Source organism: Serinus canaria, chromosome 5 (assembly GCF_022539315.1).
Source record: "Serinus canaria isolate serCan28SL12 chromosome 5, serCan2020, whole genome shotgun sequence".
Taxonomy (NCBI): domain Eukaryota; kingdom Metazoa; phylum Chordata; class Aves; order Passeriformes; family Fringillidae; genus Serinus; species Serinus canaria.
The window spans coordinates 9,781,703-9,806,177 of record NC_066319.1 but is presented as its reverse complement, the minus strand read 5'-3'; the positions used below and the strand labels follow the sequence as shown (position 1 = coordinate 9,806,177).

Here is a 24,475-nt window from a genome sequence, read left to right as displayed (position 1 = left end):
TCTTGCCACTTTTTCTTTTCTGTCCTTTAACCAGTTGTTAAAAGAGAAACTTCATTTTCATCCCCAAATTGATCAGCTGCTGGAGAGCCTGGTGGGGTGTCAGTGGCGTTGGCTGGGTAGCTGTGTGTTGGGACCTGAGCTGGGACCCCTGATTCAAAGATTAACTTTCAGTCTCTCATTAACCCCAGCATGGTCATCCTTTGGGCCTTTTTACTTTGGGCCCCAGCTGGTTCCCTGCTCTTTTGGGGTTCCCACAAAGGCCTAGGAGAAAGAGTCACATCCATCACTCCCCCTCCAGTATCCTGGCCACTGTCAAATTTACTTCCTCCTCTCTGCAGTGTCAAATTTATCCAATTAAAGTATTTGATGGGTGTCCTTGTTACCACACATTTTCTCTATTTTTATTCTTGATGAAATTCAGTAAAGAAAAAAAGCCCAAACTAAGAAAATAAAACAACAAAAAAAATACTCAAAGAGGAAAACTGCTCCCGTTCTTGCTGCCTGTGGTGCTTCTGGCTAACCCCACGCTGTCAGTTGCAGTCTGCAGCAGAGCTGAGACAGGAGCTGCCAAAAAGGAAATGCAAGGGAAAAAAGATGCTTTCGTGATCTCCTTTTCAGAGACAGCTCCAGTGCCATAAGCAGAAAGACTCTTTCACTCTCTGTTAGGCCACAGGGCTGAAGGGACCAAATTATTCTGTCTCCTTGCAGAGTCCATTGCTCTACCTCTGCAGCTTCATGACCTCCAGTGCTGCTGCTGTCTTGGAAGTGCCACATCTGGGACCCATCTCTGCCTGGCTGCCCCTAAACCTACCTCAAGGCTCTCTGCATGTAGGGCTGGAGACAATCCTTCAATTTTAGCCCTAAAAGGCACTCCATGCTTTGCCAGTGTTTCAGTCTCATTAGTACATTAGAGCTGGGAGCCAGCAGCCCAGGACCAGTGGAGCACAATGGTTAATTAACAGGTTACAAATCATCTTTTAAATGGGCAGTTGATAGAGCTTCAGGGCTTTTAAATTGTCCTTTTATTAACAGAGTTTCCCAGGATGGTGTATCAGAAATGACTGTAATCAAGAGACACAAAAGCTGCTTTCAGGGACTAACACAGAGGAGGTGGATTTGGTGCTTGCAGAGGAGAGGAACCAAACCTGTGGCTGGAGAAACACTTGCTTTTACATTGCAGATGGGAGGGGAAAATAGGCAGAGAGGGTGGCTGAAAAGTCTTTAGCTCCCTTCAGGCAGCACAATTAAGGAGGCAGATTTTTCAAAAGAGTTATAAAAAAATCCTCTTGTGTACTACTTTCAAAAATCCTGCCCAGTGGGGAATATGAGCACTAGAAAAACGGCTTAAAGCTCCTGCAAAAATCTCCTCATTTCTTCAAGAAGAAATGCCAGTTGTGGTGCTGACACGTGCCTGGAGAAATGGGTACCAAAAGGTTTGTTTAACTCATCTGATAGTCCTTATTTTTAAAAAATAAGGCGTTGAACTAGCCCAGAGATGTGGAAACGTGTCAAAGCTTCTTCCCAGCTGTTAGTACAAACCAGTGCTTGGCTGGATAATGGCATCAGTACTGTCACCACTGCACAGTGACATTAGCTGGGAATATGTGTGCCAGGGAGTCAGAAAGACCCAGTGTCAGAAGACATTTGGGATCCCTGGGCTGGTTTGGAGCAGGCTCTGCCCCACCTTGGGCCCCACCCTGGGCCATTCTGGACCAAGAAACTGAGAAATTTTGGCAGGAGCCTCAGGATAAACAATCATAGTCTTCTTTGACTGCTTCAGGCTTTTGTGTCCTCCTCCTGCTCTGCAGGAACAGTTACACTAGGAATGATAATGTCCATGTCATTTTTCTTAATTCTGGGGGCAAAGAGGAAGAAGGAAAAGAAAAACATGTTTTTCTCCCTCTTGGTCTGGGTGTGTGGTAACAGGAGGAGCAGTTCTGGGACAGCAGGACAACAGGAATTCTGCTCCTGAACCAGTGCAAGACCCAAGCTGACTGTTCTCTGCACAGCTCAGACCTGCTGTCCTGGTACAAAAGAACTACATTTTTGTGGTCTTCTCCATTTTCCACAGTGCCCTCTGAGAAGCAAAAATAGAAGCAGACTAAGGCAAAAGGCATCTGGCTTGCAGTGAGGGTGTAAAAGGATGAAGGGTTGTGGAGTGTCTCTGTGACCCAGGTTTGTGGTGGGCACTGATGAGCGAGCATTCCAAATGGAACAGCCACTGGGATGCAGGGCTCCAGGAGAGCAAAGTTTCTAGATTTCTGCTGTTTAATCTCTCAGTAAATGCTCAGTTTGGGACTGCAGAGTCATTCAATCTCTCACTACAGGGCTCTTCAAACAGGGCTGCCAGAGCAGGTGATTTTGAGTCCAGAGGGAGCATTTTTTTGGTTATATAAGTTTTCACAGTAACATTTTGAAATAAATCCCCAGTGTCATCTTTCACCATGTCCCCTTTTGCAATAGGCAGGATGTGGTGAGGGGCAGCTTCTCTGAGCACAGACCCCTCTGCATTTTCCCCAGATCTTTGCACAGAAATCCCAGGACAATATAGCTAAAATTTTCCTTGTTATTTTCAAGTATCTGTTTGAACAAGCCTCCATCTGTACTGGAGCTATGAGTCAGACCACTGAAGTTGTCATGCACCAAGTGCAATGACAGTCCAGGAACTGTATGGCCACACTTCCCACCTGCCTCAGACTTAGCATGTGTGGGCAATCCCCCAAAAATGTGTCCCCGGCTCATTCCCTGCATGATTCCATGGGGGTACATGAGAACAAGCTGCAGCAGCATGAGTTGCCTTAGGAGATTGGGCAGAGCTGCAGGTATCAAGACTGATATCCCAAGTTTCCCTGTAAAACTAAAGCTGTGTCTGGTGAATGCACGGAATAGAAGTCCTGTTTCCAGCCTGGGCTGGACCTCACCACGCTGCTGCTTTCTGGAAGGGCTGAGCTGGCAGTTCGTGCTGCCACGTTCCTCTTTGTGTTTCAGTTCTGCTTGGCACTGCAAAATGGCAGCAGGACAAGCTCAGCCCCCCACAGCCCCAGCCCTCTAGCTGTCCAACCAGGCAGGAAGCCTTTCCTAAAAGATCTTTATGCTCTGCAGACTGTTTTGTTAAGACCCACTGTAATCTCACCCTGGCCTCTGACATGGCTCTCTTAATTATTCATCGTGTGTGGGGACAGAGAACCCCTGGCTTGGCCTGTTTTTGGTGCCTGTAGCTCACTAAGAAACAGAGACTGATTGTCACCTCCTGCCAGGCCGGGGAATATCAACACCAGAGCAGAGCTTGCCAGTCTGGTGGCAGCATGGGTAAACCCCGTGGGAACAGGGATGGACTGTGGTAGAAGGATGCCATGTTTGCTGGGGACTGAAATCACTCCAAGTTTGACCATGCTGGGTTGTAGCTGCACCAGATAGCTGCTGTTTGTAGCTATCCAGATCTTGTACAAAGGAATTCTAAAATGGCCCAAATCTGTAAAGGTACCTGAAACTTGGTCTGCCTTCGAAAGAAACAGGACCATGCAGGACTCCACTCTACTTTCAGCCTGAAAGTAGAGTGGAGTCCTGCATGGAAGGAAGAAGGAGCAACCTCTGAGAGTGCTTTTCTCATGCACCCCTTGCTTTCTGACTTCTTTTTTTTCTACATCAGCTTGATTTGGGGCCCCAGAAAAAATCCTTACTCTTTTGCTGATCTTTTCTGAGAAGTTCTTACATGTTCTGGTCAGCATAAGTTCAGGTGCTGATTCCCCTGCAAGGAATCCTTGCTTAATCCTGAAATAATTCCTGTGTCTGTTCTCTTGCAGGGAGAAGAGCGGAGAACAGCAGAGAAGAGGAGATCAGACAGTGACAGAGGCCCAGAAAGTGAGCACAGCCGGAAGGTGAGTGGGACCCAGGTTCCTTTGTGGGGACCCTTGTCTTGGAAGAAGAAACCAGTAGAATGTGCCTTCCCACCATAATCCTAAAGGAAGATGACCTTTGAGGTTTCTTAAGACCCAAACCATCCTGTAAGTCTGTGAAGCAGCCTTGTGCTCTGATGTGGCTCTCACTGTTCATCACTCTCGTCATACAAAGCTTTGCTGAGCAGCTGACGCACCTGGAGAAAGCAGCACTGGAAAGGTCGCAAGGACCTGCCTCCACACCTTGTCATGGCTGCTCAAGCCCTTCACACAGCCACAGGGATTTTAGGAAGGGTAACATGCTCACCTCTGTGGCAGCACAGTTTTGGCTGCTTCCTCTCCCAAAACTATTTCCTTGTGGATTGAAAAGCTCAGGCTGTATTAGCTACAGCTCCTCACTTCAGCAGGAGCTGAGTGGGATGGAGGTAAATTAAAGCACAGGCCTTCCCACTGACTGTTTAATGCAAAGCCTGGAGACACGCTGGCTCCCTCGAGCCTGCAGATGCTTTAATTAATGGAGCACAAATAGAATAACCCCACCTCAGTGTGATTCATTAGGAGGACACAGATGGGCTCTTAGACACTAATTCCAGCTGAGCCCCCCAGAGCAGGAAGGGGGAGCATGATAGCCTGTGGTCCAGCTAACCACAGCTACGCTGTAATTGAGGTGAGGGACTGACTCCTCCTGCTCCATAGGCCCCAGCCATTTCTGCCTCTCCCCACAAGAGAGCACAGGCATCAGCCTCAGCCCTTCCCTTGCTTTTGGCTTTATGGATGCATCAGGGTCCATCCTGGCAGGACCCCCTCATCTCTCCCTCCTTGGAGACATGGTGTCAGGTCCCCAGCTCCTGCCAGCTGAGGAATGGAGTAGCAATTGCTGCCACCCCAGCTCCGGCCCACGCAGGTGAGTCACCTTGGTAACAGGGCTTTCAGTCCCTTCTTCCTGCTGCTTCACTTACCCGCAGTGCAGGGCTGAGGAGTTAATTCCTCTTTGGGAAAGGTGTGAGGGTGGCTGGCATGGAAGGACACGTGTACAAGGTGATGAATTATCTGCTGGTAATTAGCACCCCAGGACTCAGCTCTGCACTAAGCTATTCCCTACACACTGTTGCTTGACAACACACCACAGCCTGTTGGCTCCTGCTTCCACCCCATCCATTAACCTGACAGCTGGGCTAATTCCCCCCCACATGCTCCATCAGCTCTGAATTGTCTTTCCATTAAGCTTTAAATATTTAAGCAGTGTCAGCCCTTAACCAGTCTGCCATGAGGAGTGATAAGCCAGGAGCCTGACAGCAGTGAAGGTAAAGAGCTCCTTTGCTCTGGGAATGTGCTCTTGAGCACAGTGTTGGCCACAGCTCTGTGACTGTGGGCTCTCATGGATGCCTGGTGGTCACACAAGGCTGGCTTCCTTCCCTGCCTTCTCACTGTGAAGGACTTCACAGGCATAACTTCAATTTATGTATCCCAAAGCTTTCAGGTTGGGGGACTCATCATTCAAACCCTGTTGAGAGATGTTGCAATCACTCCAGGAACTGACTCTATGCCATAAGGAAACCTTAGCAAAGGTTCCTGCCTCAGTTTTCCCTTCTGGAGAGCCAAAAAGCCCCAGTGTATTTACGCTTTGGGTAAAGCAGAGTCCTGGTGTGCACACAGCACTTCAGAGAAAGGAGCTGACCTTGTCCAAAGTTGTTTTCAAATATTCCTGAGTATTTGTGGTGGTGACAGTATAAAGTACCCTGAATGCAGCTGTTTCAGACAGTTTTATTAACCGGAAGCTCTTTTGCCTCCACTAGGATGGTGGGAAGCCAGTCCAGAAGAGCCCTGGAGACCCGAGTTTCCCCCTGACTGGCCGGGAGCGCTCGGAGTACATCCGCTGGAAGAGGGAGCGAGACCAGATTGACCTGGAGCGCCTGGCACGTCACAAGAATGCCAAGGGAGAGTGGCGACGAGCTTGGGATGTGGAGAAGTCAGAGCACATGTAGGTCCTTCCCTGTCCCAGGGTGCTTTGCCTGCAGCAGGCCTAAAGCCAGTGGTGGGATCTTGTGCAGATACTTATCAATCCCATGCTGTCATGTGCCTGACCAAATCCACACTGCTGCCTCTTCCTCCCCAGACCATGCCCATAAGTGGGATCTGGTATCAGAGTGATTCGCATGTTTTCTTCCTAATATGAGCTCTCCTGAGAGGGGATCCCATGTGCTGACAAAATTGCCTGCCTTTGGTCCAACCAGGACATGGACTGTAGGAGTGAGGGGAGTATGAACCAAGGCTCAGTCTGCATCTGAAGGATGCTTTCCATTTCCACACAAACAGGCAGGAGCGTACAGGTGTTCTTCCAGAAACCTGGATGGACAAACTTGCATTGCTAGTCCACAGGTTCTCTAACTGCCCTCACTTCTTTGTCGTTTTTAAGCACAGGAGAGCCCAACATGCGTAAATCCTCCCCACTCCACAAACTGAGCCTGTTAGGGCACTGCGGGGCAAGGGGGTCACTTCAAAAGGCCACCTGTGTCATACAGGGACAATGCTGAGAACGGCAATGTGGGACAGCTGGGAATGGGGCCGGACATGTCCCTGCCGTAATCACTGTCCCTCTGACTGTGCTGGCTCAGCTGGGTCACACTAGTTAGAGAGTTTTGGAGGATGACTTGGCTCCTGTAGCAGAAAAGCTTCTGGTAGGGTGTGGAGTTCGGGACTGTTAACAAAGATTTGGTGATAGAACAGTTTGCACAGGACAGGTACATGGAACAATCCTTTGGCTGAGGAATGGAACCAAACACATCAATTTTCAGTCACTGAGACCCCCAATAATTAGGGGGGGAATTGACTGAAGTGGGTGCTGAGTGTTGATGTCAAGACAGCCCTGAGCCCTACTGTTTTTCCAAAAATCCATTTTTAAGAGAAAAGCCATAATATAAAACAAGCAGGACTAGAAGCCAACCGAATGGTCTGAGACAAATCTGATTTGATGAAAAATTCTGAAGCTACTTCAGATTGTATTTGGAAGCTTGGGAAGCTGAATTTGAGTGTAGTACAGCTACATCTATACATCTATAGAGTATAGTACATCCTACATCTATAGGAGGTTCATAACATTTAATATATACGTATGGGTAGTGATGTAAAGGTTTTAGAGGTCCTTCTTTGGGATAGAACTACCTTACAGCCTCAGTTAGCACATGCTGCTTCAGCTGCTGCTGAGAAACCTGCACAGGTTTGCCTGTGGGCAGCTGCAGAAGGGCCAAAGGCCGGAGCTTGCATCGTGCCAAGGGCTCCTGCCCACGCTTTCCACACTGGAGAAGGATGGTCAGGTCTGACAATGCCTGTTTTTAACCTGCAGGTTTGAAGAGGACTTTGTTAAGGATGGGGAGCCAGCCTTGGATAATCCCAGCAGTAAGAAAGGTTGGCAAGGGACATCTAGACTCTGTCCTGACGCTAGTGAACGCTGATCGTGCGCATCCCAGTGCCACAGCAGCTGTCATGGCTGTCAGCTGTGAAGCTCTGCTTTCCTGGGCAAACGCCTCTGAGCTGGGGGCTCAGCCCTCCCTGCTGGGCAGAGGGCTCGGGGGATGGGATTTGAGCAGCTGGGTGCTAGAGCTTTGGACCTTCCCAGGGAGAGCAGTGGCTTCTGTAAGCTGGTACAACACAGTGTGGAGGCACAGCCCTGCCTCCTTTCCCACACACTCGTTTAAGAGGCAGTCCTATTCCAGAGCACATCATATCTGATCCCTATGGCACATGCTGGCTTCTTTACAAGCATAAGTCCATCCTGACTCCTGTTTCTCAGGAGATGGACTGGCAAAACAAAGCTTTCCCTCATGACACCCTATTTGAACATCAGGTTTTTTCTGCCTGTCCATTACAGACCTTCACTCACTTTGGTGCATCCTTTGTTGTGTCCTTGCAGGGGGAAGGAATGCAAGGAAATTCCAGCACAGGTCCTTTCCAGCAGATGGGAGAGGTGAGTAAACCACAGGATTGTGTTATGTCACCCCACTAAATGCCAGCACCTCTGATATCCCTCAGGGAGAGTGTTCTCTCCAGACACTTGCAGATTTGGAAAGCCTTTTGGAGCACACCACATGACTGCTCTCATAGCTGTGTGCAGGGGAGAAGTTTTCCACGAACAGCACAAATAAGACTATATCCAAGGAATAAGATTTAAAGTTAGAATTGGAATTTGGAATAAAAAAAACCACAAAAGAAACACCCTAAATTGTTGATTTGTCTTCATTACTTCAGAAAATAACGTGCATTATGCACACAGCTTCAAAGACTTCCCACCTCAGAGGTCCTGTCCAAGATTACAAGGGTGTTGGCCTGTTCACTGGTCCATCAGCTGCTTCTGCCTGCTTTTGCATGGCATTTCCAACCTGTTTTCTAGGTGGAGGACATCATGGAGTGAATGTGAGCGACCCTGGTCCAAAGGCAGTGCCTGCTGTGAGCAGCCGAGCCAAGGGGAAGGACAGACTGACAGGCAGAGCCAGAAGGTGAGGAGCTGGAAGCACTGCTGTGGTGTGCATGTCCCTGCCTCACTCCCTCCCTAGTTATGAAGAGGCAACCTGTGCCAGGGTCTCACCAGACTCACATGGAAGCATATCCCACCTAACACTTCCCTCTGTCAGTGGGAAGCCATTGGCCCTTGTCCTGTCACTGCAGGCCCTTGTAAATAGTCTCTCTGACTTCCAAGCTACTTCAAAGTAATTTTAGCCTTCAGTATCTGCCTCTGTGTCTGCTTCGTGGAGACCTGGGACACTTGGGCACTGTCAGGGAAGCAGAACCAGACTGCAGGCATCAGCACAAGCAAACTCTATCTTCTTAGTCTGACTCAACTGTCTGTTCTGGTAATTGGAGTTCACGTGTCCGTTACAATGAGAATTAGAACAACCAGTTCATTAAGATTTAGTGGTCTCAAATGAGTGTCTCTGGATAGGCCTGTACAAGGGGCTCAGACAAGGAATACACGGCCCTGGAAGGAATCCCTGTCTGGGTGTCAGGCAAAGGACACTGGCTTTGTAAGAACTTCAAGGCCTAAATTCTGATTACTTTTTCTTGACAGATGGGATGCAAAAGAAGGCGAGGACATGTCTCTTGTGAAGGATGACCTTGATGGCCAGGTGAGTTCCTGAGCTGCAGGCTGGCAGCTGAGTTTTCTAAGCACATGCACTATCAGGAATATTGGATAATCCCAGCAGTAAAAAAGGTTGTCAAGGGACCAAGGAATCTCGAATGTATTCCAGAGCTGGGAGACCTCTGTTTTTGGGTAATTGTACTCACCACTAACACTCCTCACGTGGCCTGGTGTGACAGCAGCTTCAGTGCTTACCCTGACCCTCTGTCAGCACAACCACCTCACCTATTTTGGTCCCTGAACACTTCTCCACCTACATCCTTTTCCCTCAGGTTTTCAGAACCATCACAAACAAGAAATACAGTATCCTGGTATTTTAATAAGCTGAACTTAATAAGTCCTTTGTTTCTCAGAGGAGCCTTGGTATGGACAGGCAGAAGAGCAGAGGTGACGAGGGGGTGGAAGAGAACTGCACAGCTGAGCTGGAGGAAAAGGGGAAACAGCCAAGCCTCCAGGATCACGGGGCCTCCTCCTCCCAGCGGCTGCGAAGTGGGAAGGTCCAGCTTGCCCAGAATGGCCAGAAGGAGGAGCGGAGGGGAGTGAGGGGCTGCAGCACAGAGGTGTCTGTGGCCAGTGCTGGGGACTCAGAGCCAGGGCCCAAGCCAAGCAAGGAAAGTGTTGGGGAAGATGCCAGTGGGAAGCCTGGCACTGCTGATGTCTCCCAGGAGAAGGAGAGCACTGACAGCACTGCTTCACAGAGCAGCCTTCAGAACACTCTGCAAGGCACCAGGCCTGGCAGCGAGGAGACCTTGTCATTGCCCATGGGAGTGAATGTAGATGGAGCTGGGTTGGAGAAGCAGCCAGCTTCAGAACAGGAATCCTCTGAGAACTCTTCCAATAACCATGAAGGAAAGCTCAACACAGCAGCAGGAGACAGACTGGATGCAGACCAAGGACAGCTGGGGAGCAAAGGAGGGGAAGAAGTGACCCAAACCACTGTTCTTGAGGGACAGACACTTGCACTGAAAGGAAGTGAAGATGCTGAAGGCACTGAACACCACGAGCCTTTGTCCCCAGGGAAAGCCAGCTCTGACAAGGCTGTTGTGCCTGAGCAGGACATGACAAAATCCCAGTCTGGGGAAGGGGACCAGCCTGAGGACTGCAAGGACAAGGACAGTGGGGACACTCACAACTAGCAGATTGCCCTGGCTTGCCTGAGACATAAGGTGAGTCATCTCATTAATGCTTTCAGCCATAGGACAGGACCACAACTCCATTTTCTGTGGTACAATGGCATCATACCAGATAACTGTTTAGAAATGTTCATTAGTAGTGCTATGGATCTGTAACTGTGGATCACAAAGGCCTGTCCTGCAGTGGGTGGGGAAGGAATGCCAAGTCAGACAGAAAAATTTATACAGAAAACTGGGCTGCTGAAGTTAGTTGATGACACACATTAGTTAGGCCACATACTGATCTATTCCTGGGAAACTATGACCTTAGAAAGGATGGGAGGAATAACCTCAGTGGGATGAGTTTATTTCTGTCTCTGGGGTGATCACAACTCGAGGTCAGTGTGGTCCTTACCCAAAACACTTGCAAAGCCACAGGGGTCCACCTCGCGGGCAGAGCTCAGGAGAAGGTTGATTGTATGTGGGATTCTCTTTCCAGTAGGTCTGTGAGTGCTACACTTTGAATTACACATGGTAACACTGATGTGCAGGGCAGTGTATAAATAAATACACAGGGTGAGATGATCCCTGGTGCAAAGGCCCACAAACCAAACAGAAGGGAAGGAAAACAGAGCCAGTTATGGAGCAATGCTCCAGGTTTTACACAAACAAACAATTTTTCTTCCATCAAGGCAAATGCAAAGCCAGGAGAAGGAACAAAGGATGACAAGCACAAAGTTAAGGTAGAAATTAGGAGGAAGGGGAAAGGAGAGAGGGTAGTGGCTCTTTGCAAGGTGTGTTTTTTCCAGGCAATGTCCCACAGAACAGAACGTCACACTAAACAGAGATGAACATTTCCAGAACACGGTCCAGCTTGCCTAACATGGGAGTGGCTCTCAGGATACTCCTGCCTCTCTCCTTCACAGAGGCAGCATCTCTGTTCCATAAGTAGGCACTGGAGGCAGTGAGCTGCTCAGAGCCAGGCAGGCAGATCCCCCCCACAAAGTGCCTTCCCTGAATTCCAGAAGCTTTTCTGCAGACCCTACACAGCAATGTGTCCCCTGGTGTTGCTCAGTATTCCTCCCAGAGGTACAAATGAGCTTAGGGATGAAGTGGCTAAGCTGCTAACAAAGACTTTCCCTATAATCCAATCCATATAAAAGGCAGGGAGAAGTGCAAGCGTCATAGTGATTTCAAAAAGACAAAACATCAAGAACCAGCAAGAGCTGGTTCTATGTGTGAACTAAAATTCCTTCAAGTGAGGGAAATTAATTCCAACAGCATTTAAGAGTATGTTATGAAACACCTAGATGGACATAGTGGGAGATTACTGTCCAGCCACACCTCTCCAATCTACCAAAATTCACACCAAATTAGACGACGGAGGAATTAATGACTACTTTGCTCACTCAGGATAACTTTAATTAGACACCAACTAAGAGGAAACAATGAATTAGAGTAGTCCATTTTCATCTCAGCAGTGGAGATTCCTATGGTTTGGTAATAGGGCTCTGAGTCCACTCCAGAGCTCAGCAGGAATATGTAACAGCTGGAAACATCTGTACTCAGTGATAACGATGTGCTGGCCCCCTGCATGAAATGCAGATCTCACATCCCTTCCTGCACAACTGCAGCCCTGTGCAGCTACCACGTGGGTTTCACAGCTCCCCCTCCCAACGTCTATTTATGGCACTAAAAATCTCCAGCACCTTCAAATCAGTGGGAGATGCTGTGCAGAGAGTGTGGTGAGGCTTTCATCCTTTGCTTCAAATAACAAGGAATAAATATTTACTTGAAGTGCAGGACTGGAATCCCTGGAGAACGTCCAACAAGTCCCAGAGAAGTAAACGATACACAAAAACCACAGAAGCTTTTCCCTGAATTCTCTTGAGAAAATTAATCTTAACATCTTTAGAGAAAATGCAGCTGGGGGTAGATTTCCAGAGCAGCTCCAGGGATCTGACCTTGCAGCATTGGCTGACGTAAACAGGAGTGGGGCAGGCAGGGCCTGAGTGCTGCAGGACGGAGGAGGTCAGTAGAGGTCGGCGCTGATGCAAACCAGCGCCCAAGGTTGGTGCAGGAAACAACACAAGCAGAAACCAGCACTTCCCAAAACAGTTGCGGAGCTGCGGAAGAACAACCAGCTTCCTTGAGGTTCAGGAGACAGGAAGATACCATCTGCTGGTATGTTTGGGGAGTTGGCCTAGGATTGGCAGGGTCAAGGGCTTGCCTTGAATAGCATTGGCTTCCCTCGTCCTTCCTGCAGCCCACACCACCCTCTGGAGCCCATCCTCATGCCATGGGCATTTTAAATTCCCAGAGCACCTCTGAGTACCACCCAAGTGGAGAGCTTGGTCTTTACACAGTCAGGGAGTGGGAGTTGACATAGTTGTCTCCATATCTCTGGAGTGATGGCATAATATGGGAGGACAGTGTTAACATGGGAAAACACAGGGATTCTGTGAGAATGGTGCAAGAGACTAGGGACACACAGGGATGGCTCCAGGGTTTTTGAGAGAGTGTTGTTTAGTCTAGGAAAATGAAGGCAGAAAGCAGTGGAATTGTGACCTCTGTAGATATGTGGGTAGTGAACACCAGCAGAGGGGAAGAAACATCCAAGCCAGAACACAATGCTGGGGCAGGGACCAGTGTATTGGGGAAGCCCAGGAATAAATATGGGAAAATTAGGAAAAGGTGGCTTCCAGAGTTGGAAGCTTGCCACAGCTGAATCCTGAGGGCCACTTACTGGAGCTTAACACATCTAAACATAACTCAGGGCTCTGATGGGCGAGCTGCTGCCATTCCAAACATGGGGAATGGAACTGCTCTCATATCCCACAGTTGTTCCTGCCATCCCAGACATTCATCAGCTGTGTTCAGCTGCAGCTCCAGGGAGTTCTGTACATCCCTCCATTGCATGGGGCCTGACCAGTAGGTCCCACAAGGACCTGCTGTTGGCTTGGCTGTGAAGGCCATCCCAGTGACATCCCCCAGCCAGCCAGGCTGGGAGGTGTGAGAGAGACAGCAGTGATCTGTGACAGTCCTTTCCTGTGACACTGACACAGAGGGAATTCTGCCACCACAGAATTCCCAGAATTCCACAGAATTCTCTGCTGGCAGAGCCCAGGCAGCACACAAGGGCATTGCTGCCCTGAGCCCCAGCTCACAGCCAACCCACGGCTGCTCCATCTCCCACTGGCCCTGGAGTTATGTAGGGGAAAGAGGATACAGTGGGAAATGTGAGAAAGGCTAATCACTCTGGCTAATTACCAAGAAAAGTAATGACTTTAAAGCCCACCAGTGTCTTGGCTGTAAAGACTCACTCATGCATGGGAAGAAAGTGTCTGTATTGAAAGGATAATACTGCAAAGCAGGAAAGGGAATTGTCTCCCAGCACTGAAACACAGTCAGAGCCTTCTGAAAGCATCAGTGATCAAATAGATCCACAATAGGAAGAACTCGTGCTGGAGTCAGCTCAGACTCATAAACCACATTACTTCACAATATCTGGACCACCAAGTGTGAGAGTCTGCTTCTGGCCCTTCCCAGTCTCATTAAATCCCAGTGTGCTGCCACAGCACTGAGCAGCCCTCGGCAGCAGGACACAGCCAGCCCTCACTGCTGCACACAGACAGGAGAAGAAATTAAGTCTCCAGCAACAATGTCATCTCAGCTGTACACAGCATCAGTTGTGTCAGCACCTCAGGTCTGATTTCAGTGCAGTTCCTTATTAAATATATGTGGTTTTGTCTTTAGATGATTCCTTGAGAAGCTTCTTTTTAATGCAAGCCAAGCTTCCTGTGGCCTCTCCTGCCTTTGGAGGATTTAATCTCTTTTTTTTTATATCCCTCTCCCTGACCTTTCTTGAGAGCTTTGGGTGCTGAAATCTGCATCAGCAAAAGGCAGGTCTGCGGATTTAAACATGGATGCAGGAAAATGCCAGCTCAGCAATTCTGAGCAGCACCCAAGCATCTGGCAATTAGAAAAGAATAAAAAGTCTTCCTTTCCCAATTAAAATCAGCATGTCTGGGTCTGGAAGCAGCTCTAGGACAGCAGGCTCCACTCACAGGATAGTTTTTCATTAGGAAAAGCTGATTCAGCCTCTGCCCTTGGGGTTCACAAGTGCTGCACACCCAGGCCAGGTTCACCAGGAAGGATCACAAAGCCCTACCTGAAATCAGCCTCTTCTCTTGGTGCTCCAGGGTGCTGAACCAACACACACAAGAACACATCAGGATTCTTGTTCCTGAGATAAAAGGAAAGACTAAAGTTGACGTATCCCAGAGGAAGACTGAGAGTGTTTAATCCAGACTGGTAGAGTCAGCTTGTCCCCTGGGCTGCAGAGCCTCTACTGCTCCTGTTCTGATTTGGCAGCAAGTATCTGGGTTATGCCCCAGTGGTGCCTCCCAAGCAGCCCCAGCCGTGCAGGAAGGGCAGGGTGGAACTCAGCAGACATTTTAATTTACAGCTCAGCAGTTCCCTGGAGACTGATAATCCTGCGGCTGTCTCTGCTCTTGTTTCACAGGATAATGTGCCGGAGGCAGTGGAGGAGAAGAGGAGCACAAGCTTGTCCTCACTCTTTTACCTTCTATGAAATCAGCTTTCAGCACCTTTGCAGCGCCCTTCAGCACCATTCACAATGTGGGGTTCCCATCACCACCCACTCACAGTTCTGGCCTCCCCCTTCCCTATCCGTGTGTCAAAGGACAGAGAAGGGTGCACACACTCCCACCCTACGGAGAAAACACCATCACTTACCTATTTGTTTGGCATATATTGCAGCTGCGTGGCAAGCCAAGGAAATGTCTACTGGATGCACTTTATTTTATTTAATGACTAATTCTTTTTAAACTTATGGCTTGGGTTTCTGGGCACATACGCAGTTTTTTCCCCAAAGGCTGGAGGCACATGCCAGGGGCTGTGCCAGCAACTGGAACAGCAGGAAGAGGTGACTGGCAAAGCAGAGGGGTGAGGTGTTAGGGTGTAGTTCACTAGGTGGGTGAAGAAGTTGTGTTCAGAGCTCTGGTACTAGAAGTTTGCACGTGGTTGAAGTGTTGGCAGAGGTGTATGGTAGTGGCAGGGGCTGCAGGGCAGGAGCAGGATGGATGGATGGATGGATGGATGGAGCGTTTCTGACAAGCACAGATCAAGCCAGCACCTCCCCCTTGAAGACTCTCCAGCTGTCCTCCCCTTTTAGAGGCTGAGGAGCTCATCAGGACAGTGCTTTGTGCCAAGGAAGATGCCTGCTTGGGTGACCAGGTGTGTGCATAACCCAGCAAACTCTGTGCCCCCCTCCCAAGTGTAACTGGGCATCCCTGCAGCACAGCAAGGAGGGGGACAGCACAATAATCTTTCTCCCCCACCACACTGCCCAAAGGAGCTGGCAGCAGGACCCAGGCCAAACTGGAGCTGGAGGTCCAAGACTTTGTATTAAACATTTTCACCTTCCTGGTTGTGCCTTCCATAGCCTTGTGTTTCATTAAGAGAGCAGGAATCCTCTCTAAGCTGCCCTGCAGACCTTCTGACCTGGCCTTAAAGATACCTTTCAAATGGAAGATCTGGAGGAGCTTTACAAGCACAAACATGCAGGAGTTCCAGCTGCTTGGCTTTCCAGTTACAGCAAGCTAGGACCCAGCTGGAATACAGCTACCAGTTAAGGAGAAGGCACAAGGAATAACACAACATAATTTCTGACTTCTGAATGACAGGGTAGAGTGGGCATCACCCTCACTTCAAGGCTGCTCTAAAATCTGATGCCAGACTAAGCGTCCCTGGGACAGGTATATGTGGAGACTGCCTGGAATGTCCTGCAGGATGTTGGCTGACCAGGCTGGCAGACTGCCCTGGAGAGCAGGTTGGCATGTATGGACTGAAATACTCTATGCTGCTTTAATAAACTAATATTTGCACAGACAAATATTTGTTTTCCCACATGACTTAGACCTGTGACACCTATCATGAAGCACAAGCCTGGGAATTTCATCCATGTGCCAAATTCAGGAGACTTTACTGGCATCACACCAGGTATTATCAAGAAACAAAGCATGCAGCTTTTGTGTTTTATCAGTAGAAACATCTCTACCCCACCAAAGCCCAGACTGGGTTTATTTGGACTTATCCAGCAGATAAAAGAACAAATAAATAGAAGATTGTACAACTGCTCCAGGTCCTGGAGCTTCTCCATCACTGTTAAAGGCTGATTTGCCTTGTCTGACTGGCTCAAAAATCTGCTTGCAATTGTTTAGTTTTTAGATTAATTATTATTTTGTACATCAGGTCTCTGACCTGACTCATGGTCCAGTCAGACTGAGTGATTACCAGCATATCCCAGGAGCCAGCTTGCCTTCTGGTCCATGGAACACACAGTCTCAGCTCAAGAGCTGTTGTGCCCTAGGAACAGTTGGACACATGGCCAGGCAGGAATTTTACGTTGCCCTGGTCCAGTATTGTGTTGAAGAGATAAAAAACCTTACTGCCCTGAACTCCATTCTGAAAGGAAAACCATCACTGGTCCTCTTTCCCTCCTTTCTTTCCTTTCTTCCAAGTGACTTTGCAGGTAAGGATGCCCAGGAAGGACTGAGTCTGATCCAGGCTCTGGGAATGGGACTGGACAGCTTGTGCCTGTTCTAAGTGTATTTTTTCCTGCTCATTAACACTTTGCTCAATGCACTTTGTTTGGTGCCTGGGTTGTGATTTTTCAGACAACTGTGGCTTAGCTGTTTCTTCTTTATGGTGAGAGAAAAAACCGAAAAGTTGACAAATCTGATGTAGAGGGATTATTTATATGAAATAAAAGTTGGAATGAGGAAAAACCTCCTGTGTCTTTCTATTTCTCAGCTCCACATGTAGAGATTTCTAAATGGAATCAGTAATCTCTGCTATTTAGAGCAAAGCTCCAGTTCAGAGCCCTGATTCCTTTAGGAAGCACTGAACTCCTGGGCTAGCTCAGCTTCCTCACCACAAAAGCTCCCTGCAACAATGCCAGGAAGATGAGAATCACTTTTTCATTGAGATATCAGAGCCACCACCTCATCACCACTGCAGCTTTCCTGCAGGCAAATGTAAGGACAGCTCATGGCATTCAGAGTCACCTGCCTGCACAGGACCTGTTCCTTCCCAGCAGTGGCTGGTAGCTCAGGGATTTCATGGAAGTTGTTCCAGCTTTTCCAGACACAAGGGAAGCAGCAGCACTCCCAGGCAGAATGCTTTTTCCTTCAAACCAAAGGATCAGCTGGCCACTAGACAGAGTTCTTTTCCTTAAAAATTTAGGAATCAATTTCAACACAGCCACTCTGTAACTAAAACTATCAGAATTGATCCCAGACTAGTGAGTCAGCTCTTGCATAAAGAAGGTAATTTAAGAAACTTCAAGCCAAGGACAAAAATACATTTGGATAAAGTTGGAGATACTTGTTTCCAAAGTAATTACTTTAGGAGGCAATAACACAAAATCCTGACAGCAGTTCAGCTCTCCATTCCTTACCTCAACAAGTCCAATAGCTGCAGCAGGAGCATACACACAGACCACTAACCAGTAAAGCCCAGTACAGAGTCTCTAGACATAAAAATAACAGAAAATTTCACTGGTTTTCCACAATGATCTCCCTCCAGATAAACTGGTTGCAAGTGCCAGAGGACATTGGCACTTAGCTATCAATTTTGTATTTTAAGTGCATAATACAGTAATTAGTGCTTTTCAAGTCAGTGGGAGGCCCAGAGCAACAGAAGGATACAGCTCTGCTGGGAAGTTCAGAACATTGCCTGCTGCCTTCCCTGGAAAGGTTGTACAGTAACAGCTCAACCAGCTCCCAGGCTCTGCAGCACTGGCAGGCAACACTGGGAACTCCGTGGCTGGTTCCTGCTCACACCATCCCAGTGCGGTGACACAGCACCTGGCCAGCTTTCCCAAAACTGCCTCTGAACACCTGTAGAACAGCCACAAGCCAAGCTTCATCCCCTTAGCTTCATGCTCCAGCTTGGCTATGATTGTTTCTTATGCCATTCCCCTCTCTGTGTGCTCCAGCAGCTCCAAGACTCAGAGCCAGCTGTTGCTAACACCCCCCTGAGCAGCCCACCGAGATCTGCTTTGACTTCTCTGGGGGAAATCCCCAATGCCCAGAAGCAGCCACTGTTTTTTTTTATCATCGCTACACCACACAACTGCTTTTCAGCTACGCTCAGGGATTAAGGCAAGATTCCCTGTCAGAAATACTGCACAGGAATCTGGGATTAAGATGATGTGCATTGCATCAGATGAGCCCGCAAGAGAATGCGCACGGGGAAAAAAAAGAGCTTTTAGAGACAGAAACGTGAGCCAGCTGTTGGAGCAGATTACATGCTCCAGTAACTCTTTTTCCTGCTATTTCCCTTCCTTCTGGTCCCTCTGCATGTGAGTTACACTAAATGCTGTCCTTGGACAAACTGGGCTCATTTGGACAAGACCAGTATGCACAGGCAGAGGGCAGGTATTAGATGTCTACCACAAAAGCAAAAAAGCTTTAAGGTATTTCACTCACATTTGAGTATTTCCTTCATCCAGCTGACTTCCAGACATCTTCCTTCCTCACCAACGTGCACACATGGGAACATGCACAGCTCTGTTGGTAGGTGACATGTAGGACAGCAGCTGTGTGAAGGGAATAACCTCCCCAGCAATTCCAAGGAAATCAACATCTTGAATCACACGGTTACAGAAATTTCTACCTGGGAAGCAACACACAACCCCATGCCTTGTCATGGGAAAGGGTGAACTGGAGCTGAAGTAACACAACAGACGACACAACCATCTGCCTTTTAAACCTCAGCTTTACCCCAGACTGGTGACTGCACCATTTTAGGGCACTAAATCAATTCTGCTGAGATGCAGATGACTGTCTCAGTACAATGATAGCAACATAATGCAAAAATTCCCAGTCCAAGTATCTGTTGCATCTGATCTACTTCCCAAGAAATCCCTAGTGCCCTGAATTTTAAGTTAGCTTACACCTAGCAACCAGTCCAGATGAGCCATTTTTGTTACTAGAGTATTTGCAAAGTACACTTAGTCACCGATTTCTTCGACAGTCTGTCATGACAAGAGTAAGAAGCACAGCAACAGGCTCATCACAGGCTGGCAACAACATCCCAACGGGAACACATCTGCCTCCAGAGGGCTATGACTCCTGGCTAGGAAAAGGATGGGGAAAAGACTGTAGCTGAAGAATATGGGTCCAGAAGATTTGGAACACCAGGCTGCTGCAACCACCAAAGCTCCCTGGCCATTAGGCCGGCAGCACACAACCCTTCTGCATCTTTCCCAGGCAGCTTCCCCTCCCTTGCACACTCAGTACAACTGGAGTGAAGCCCCAGGATGTTCCAAAGCCAGTTGTAATAGGTACAGAAATAGCAGCATTTCACTGAAATCTGTTTGTCAGCAGAGGAGAAGATGCAAAAACACAGTCTGGGAACTCACCAAGCCTGCACTTTCCTACAGGAATGCAGACAGCCACAACCATCCTTGTACTGGCTCATCAACTATTTTTAGCACCAGAAGGGGAGGCAGCCATCAGTGAAGGGCCTGTTCCCTTTGATCCAGTGGATCTGAGCACTGTCTCTGTCCCAGAGATCCTTTGCTACCAAAACCACAAACCAGGTAAAGAACTTTAGGTTGTTCCTGCTCCCGAGTACAAGGCATCTCTCAGCTATTACGTGACAGGTTGGAAGAGGGCCACACAGCCCATTTAATTCCATTCACTTCCTCTCCCCTCTGCACCACGCAGCCAGGCTCTATTAGTCTTCTGAGAGCAACTGTAGTTAAAGTGAAGGATGCCAGGAGGCCCTGGGCACTCCGCGCACATTGGATGCACCGTTCAGAGCCGCTAGAGTCACCAGCTCCAAGCTGCAGGCTAGCAGCAGAAAAATCCCAGCATCCATGTCATTGCACACAGCTTTATTTATCTCCAAGGTTTTACAGGTTAAACACAAGCTCCTTCTCAGAGATACTTCCCAACTGGTTCTGCATTACCACCCAAGCTGAGAAACAGACTAAACTCAATTGGCACCACAATGAGCCTGGTTTCTCCATCATTCATTCTTCCCTCTGGAAGCTGCAAGAACTTCCCCCCACAATCAAAGGTGTACCCCAATGCCAGCAAAAGGCATTGATGTCACCAGGACCCAGAACTGCTGAGGGGGTGAGCAGCCCCACAGAGAGGGATCAAGATGCTGCAGGCAGAACCACCAAAGGAACACAATCCCCCACTCACAGAACAGACACCCCGGGGCCTGGAGCCGGTGCTGCTCTGGGCCACTCAGCCTTCCCCCTGCAGATGAACAGGGAGAGCAGAGAAGCACTTGAGGAGGTGACAGCTGCAGGGCACCTGTCTGGTGACACAGTGCTTCCAGCTCTTCCACCTGCCTGGCAGGAGGGTGACAGTGATCCCGTGATTTTGGCTAAATTTTGGCTAAAGTACTAAGTGGGATCGTTTTGTCCTTCCCAACAGCTTTTTGTTCCAACACAAAGCATTCCCTGCATGCTCCCCAGAAAACTGGAAAGGAGGGTGAAAAGAAGATCACAAACCACTCTCCTTTCACCTGATTTCTCCCTGCAAACCCTCTACTCCTCATTCTACCTTTCACAGATGCTGTAAAGGCAATGCCCAGCTGATGCAGCCTTAACAAACCACCACAGTCCCGAACTCTGATTTTGATATGAAACAGCTCCTTTCAAGCAGCCAAGTACCGTATTTTATGCTACCTTTGTGAGCTGCACAACTGAAATACATAGGCCACGTTACACCACATTTGCATCCCTCAGCAGAAGGAATCTGAACTGCTGTGATTCTTTCATAAGGATGCAGCACAGCCTGGCAGCCTCACAGATTCAGCTGAATCCATCCATCTGGAAAGCAGCAGCTTGGAACAACATGGCTCTTATGGTTTCCTAGTTTACATCCCACATCCCAGGGTCATTAAAGGCCATTTTTTCACCCTGCTCATCAAGGGATAGAAGATTTCTGAGGACCACACGACAGGAAACCATGGAGCTGGGACAACAGCCTTCCCAGGACTCACCAGGAGCTGCCTGAGTCAGACCTACCCTGGTTCCGCATGCCCCAGAGGTGCGGGGATGATCTGTAAGCGCTGCCATCCCTCGCAGGCAGCAGCACGAGGGTACAGCCGTGCCACAGCTCAGAGCCCATCAGCACCCAGGGCCACAGCTCCACCTGCTCTGCCAGCACCGATCAAACCCTTCCAGCACCACTGCTTCGTTTCCACAATTAGGCACGTAGAGAGGTTTCTCCAGCCTCACCTACAGAGACCAATGACAAATGAATCAACATAATGTACCACAGCTGCCCATTGCAGTGGCCAAATTTTTGCTTCTCAGACCCCTTCCAGTTCAGCATTCCTCCTCCCACCACCGAAGAGAACATACTTTGTTACAGAGACTTTCATATTGGGAAAATATTTTAATATAGTAAACAAGTCAATTTACCTTCCACATATTTTAAATAAGTTTATGCTCATCGTTAAACAAAACTGTTTTTACTTCAACAATGGATTACAGCCTCTAAATTCGTATTGTTCCCAGCTGATCCTGTAAATAGCGAGGAATTTTGGACACCAATATCCTTGTATAGGTAACAGACTGGCATAAACAGCGCAGGAATTTAATGCGGGTTCACAGGGAGAAGCTAGCCCTGGTGAGGAAGAAAACGAAGCCACAAAATTCCCTTTTGAGGAAAAATCGGGGGGAAAAGAAGATACCGCAGTTCCATCGAGTCCAAACGGGGCCGAGTCAGTCTCCAGGTCAGTCTCCAGTCAGTCTCCACGGGCGCTGCACGGTGCCGCAGGGACGGGCGAGCCATCGGTCTCCATCCTCGGCCGAGCCCCGCGGCCGCATCCCCGGCGGCGCGCGGCCTCCCGCGGCCCGCCCGGCTCAGGGGCTGCCGGCGCCCGGCCCGCTCCCGGCCGCGGCCGAGGGGGACGCGGCCGGCGGGGCGGTGGCGGCGGGGCCGAGGCCGGGGCCGGTGCGCGGCGGCGCGGGCGGAGGCCCCGCCGTGGGTCCGGCGGGCGCGGCGCGGAGCTGCGCGGGGGTGGCGGCGGCGCCGGGGCCGGGGCTGGAGGAGCCGCCGCTGCCGCGCACCGGCTGCCAGATGAGGCTGTAGTAGACGGCGAGCACGATGGCGGCCAGCGAGACGGAGAGCACGTAGGCCAGCACGGTGGCCAGGCGCACCCACTTCTTGTTGGTCTTGGCCGCCATGCGCGCCTTCTTGTCCCCGGTGTAAGTGGCGGGCTTGCCCCGCTCCGCGCCCGCCTCCTTCTCCTTCATGGGGGCCCGGCCCTTGGCCCGCTGCTCCACCGAGCCCTCCGTGCTGGCTCCGGCCCGGATCGGCCGCCGCCGCCGCTCAGGACATGCCGGTACCGCCCGTGCTGCCACCGGTGCCGCTGCCCGCGCTGCCCCGCCGGGGGCGAGGGGCGGAGCGTAAGGGGCAACCCCGCCCTGAGGGGTGGGAACGACAGGAAGGGAGGGAGGGCCGGGGAGGAGAGGAGAGGGGAGGGCAGGGGAGGAGCCTGGACCACCTTTAAAATGAGCCCCCTCCCCCAGAGCCCCGGTCACCCCACCCTTTACCCGCCCCGGTGTGAGAGGGGGCCGGTGAGTGGTGCCTCAGGGACATGGGCAGCGCTTGCCGAGCCGCAGGAATGCTTCTGGCACGGCCTCCTGGAACGTGCCCAGCGCTGGAGGAGGTCAGGAGTCTCCTCTCTGCCTTGGATTCCCGACGGAGTTACTTTTTGCGGTCTCCCTGATGCAGGTATGTGCTGCCTGCATCTCTGTGAGGCTGCAAGGGTGCCGAGCTAAGCGGCAGCTTTTTAGAGGGAAAGACTGCCTTAGTTTTGTCCGAATTGGGCTCTTCCCAAGCCTGTTATTGATACAATCTAAACCTCCTCTTAAGGTATGGCTTTACCTTACTCCACAGGTGTTGGTTCCCTACAAAATTCCTTTATTGTCCTGTTCAAAAGACAGCTAAAATGCTGATTTGGGGTATAAATTAGCTTTTTTTTTCTTTACGGTGCAAGAAAATTACTCTTGGGAATGATGTAGTTGCTCTTTCTGCAATCATTTTCTCCCTCCCTTCAATCTGAGGTCAGTCAGGTGTATGGTTGGAGCAAAAACCTCTTTTAAACCAGGACTTGTAGATCTGGAGGAAGCTACAGCAGCTGGAGAACTGCCTGTTACCCAGAGGCTTCCCCAAGAAGACATGTTATGGAATAGAGTAGCTGCAAAATAATTGTAATTCTTGGAAAGGGAGTTTGTAGCAATTCCTACAAAATTGACTTTCTAGTAATTTTTCAATGCATTTTCCCTCAGGGATGGGTTTGCTCCAGCTCTGTCTCTTTTTTAGTTCAGCAGGTGAAATGATGATGAGTTACTACCTCCCACAAGTCCCTTCCCTATGCTCTTGCTTAATTCCAGTTAAGAGGCAGAGGGTTGGTGTGTACTGAGAATGCCTCTGGGGCTTAGTGAGGTCTGACAGTTTTTGCCTGGTGCTTGTGCTTGTTGGGTTGAAGAACTGAGGCCTGAACAACAGGCCCTGAGCCAAAGCTGCCCTCTCAATGAAGCTTCCAACCAGATGTTGTATGTACCCACTCATATCAATCAATACCATCAGCAAGGTGATAGATGTATCTGTTCATTCTCAAAACACGTATTCACCTTTCCCTGTTTAGGAACTGGATAAGGCTGGATGTGCAGGGGAACTGTTGGAACATTCCCAGGAGATGTACGGGGTGTGATGGGCTTGCTATGTTCTGCCTTCAGCCCAACAGCCTCACCTCCCTGTTGGATTTTTTTGTGACTCACTCATGCTGCAGTGGAGACTTGCCCTTCCTAAAACACACAATTCCATGGTAATATTCAAGAAATTTGGTGTTCTTAAGGCTCTCTTCTCCCTGCCAATCGTTTGCTCTCAGGGCTTTGAGTAAGACCAAGCTTGTACTCATTAAATGTGAGGTCTTGGCTTTTGCCTGGGTCAGGTAAAAGCTTTTCATTTTATTGTGGACAAATAACTGGGTGTGAGCTTCTCTCCAGGCAGCTGTGAGCAGGTCTGTGCCTTCTTTCCTAAAGAGAGCTCCTTGCTAACAACCACCCCTAAAGGAGCTGTAGTAATGGTGCTTGCTTTGTCCTTGGGGTTTTAGCAAGAACACCAAGCTGTGCTTTGACTGGACTCCTGTAGTGCAAAACTGGAGATCTGGGGTCTTGTAAAGTCAGTGACTATGTCTGACACTAGACTCAGCTTGCAAATTATCCCTTCCCAAGGATTCTTTCTAAAGAGCACTAAAGAGATCACTTG

At 49.4% G+C, this 24,475-nt stretch overlaps 3 protein-coding genes across 6 annotated transcripts in view; 2 read left to right on the top strand and 1 right to left on the bottom strand.

The window, feature by feature from the left end:
* The window catches only part of CCDC9B (coiled-coil domain containing 9B), a 59,242-nt gene extending 42,287 nt beyond the window's left edge, over positions 1 to 16,955 (top strand). For all 3 annotated transcript variants that reach the window (XM_050975212.1, XM_018922135.3, XM_050975213.1), the window contains 8 exons: positions 3,804 to 3,878; positions 5,693 to 5,877; positions 7,240 to 7,301; positions 7,807 to 7,860; positions 8,284 to 8,389; positions 8,959 to 9,016; positions 9,384 to 10,196; positions 14,668 to 16,955. In XM_050975212.1, the coding sequence (XP_050831169.1) occupies positions 3,804 to 3,878; positions 5,693 to 5,877; positions 7,240 to 7,301; positions 7,807 to 7,860; positions 8,284 to 8,389; positions 8,959 to 9,016; positions 9,384 to 10,166 (1,323 nt within the window). In that variant the 3' untranslated portion in view covers positions 10,167 to 10,196; positions 14,668 to 16,955. The remainder of the gene's footprint in view (positions 1 to 3,803; positions 3,879 to 5,692; positions 5,878 to 7,239; positions 7,302 to 7,806; positions 7,861 to 8,283; positions 8,390 to 8,958; positions 9,017 to 9,383; positions 10,197 to 14,667) is intronic.
* A 4,763-nt stretch (positions 16,956 to 21,718) lies between these two features.
* On the bottom strand, positions 21,719 to 22,593 carry INAFM2 (InaF motif containing 2). The gene has a single exon (XM_030239711.2). It carries the CDS (start codon positions 22,453 to 22,455, stop codon positions 22,063 to 22,065), a length of 393 nt encoding a protein of 130 aa, XP_030095571.1. The 5' UTR covers positions 22,456 to 22,593; the 3' UTR covers positions 21,719 to 22,062.
* A 111-nt stretch (positions 22,594 to 22,704) lies between these two features.
* PLCB2 (phospholipase C beta 2) overlaps positions 22,705 to 24,475 on the top strand; it is a 42,022-nt gene continuing 40,251 nt past the window's right edge. Inside the window, exon 1 of one of the 2 annotated variants that reach the window (XM_050974707.1) lies at positions 22,705 to 22,936. In XM_050974707.1, coding sequence (XP_050830664.1) covers positions 22,931 to 22,936 — 6 coding nt within the window. In that variant the 5' untranslated portion in view covers positions 22,705 to 22,930. The remainder of the gene's footprint in view (positions 22,937 to 24,475) is intronic. The other variant, XM_050974708.1, reaches the window with a different exon arrangement.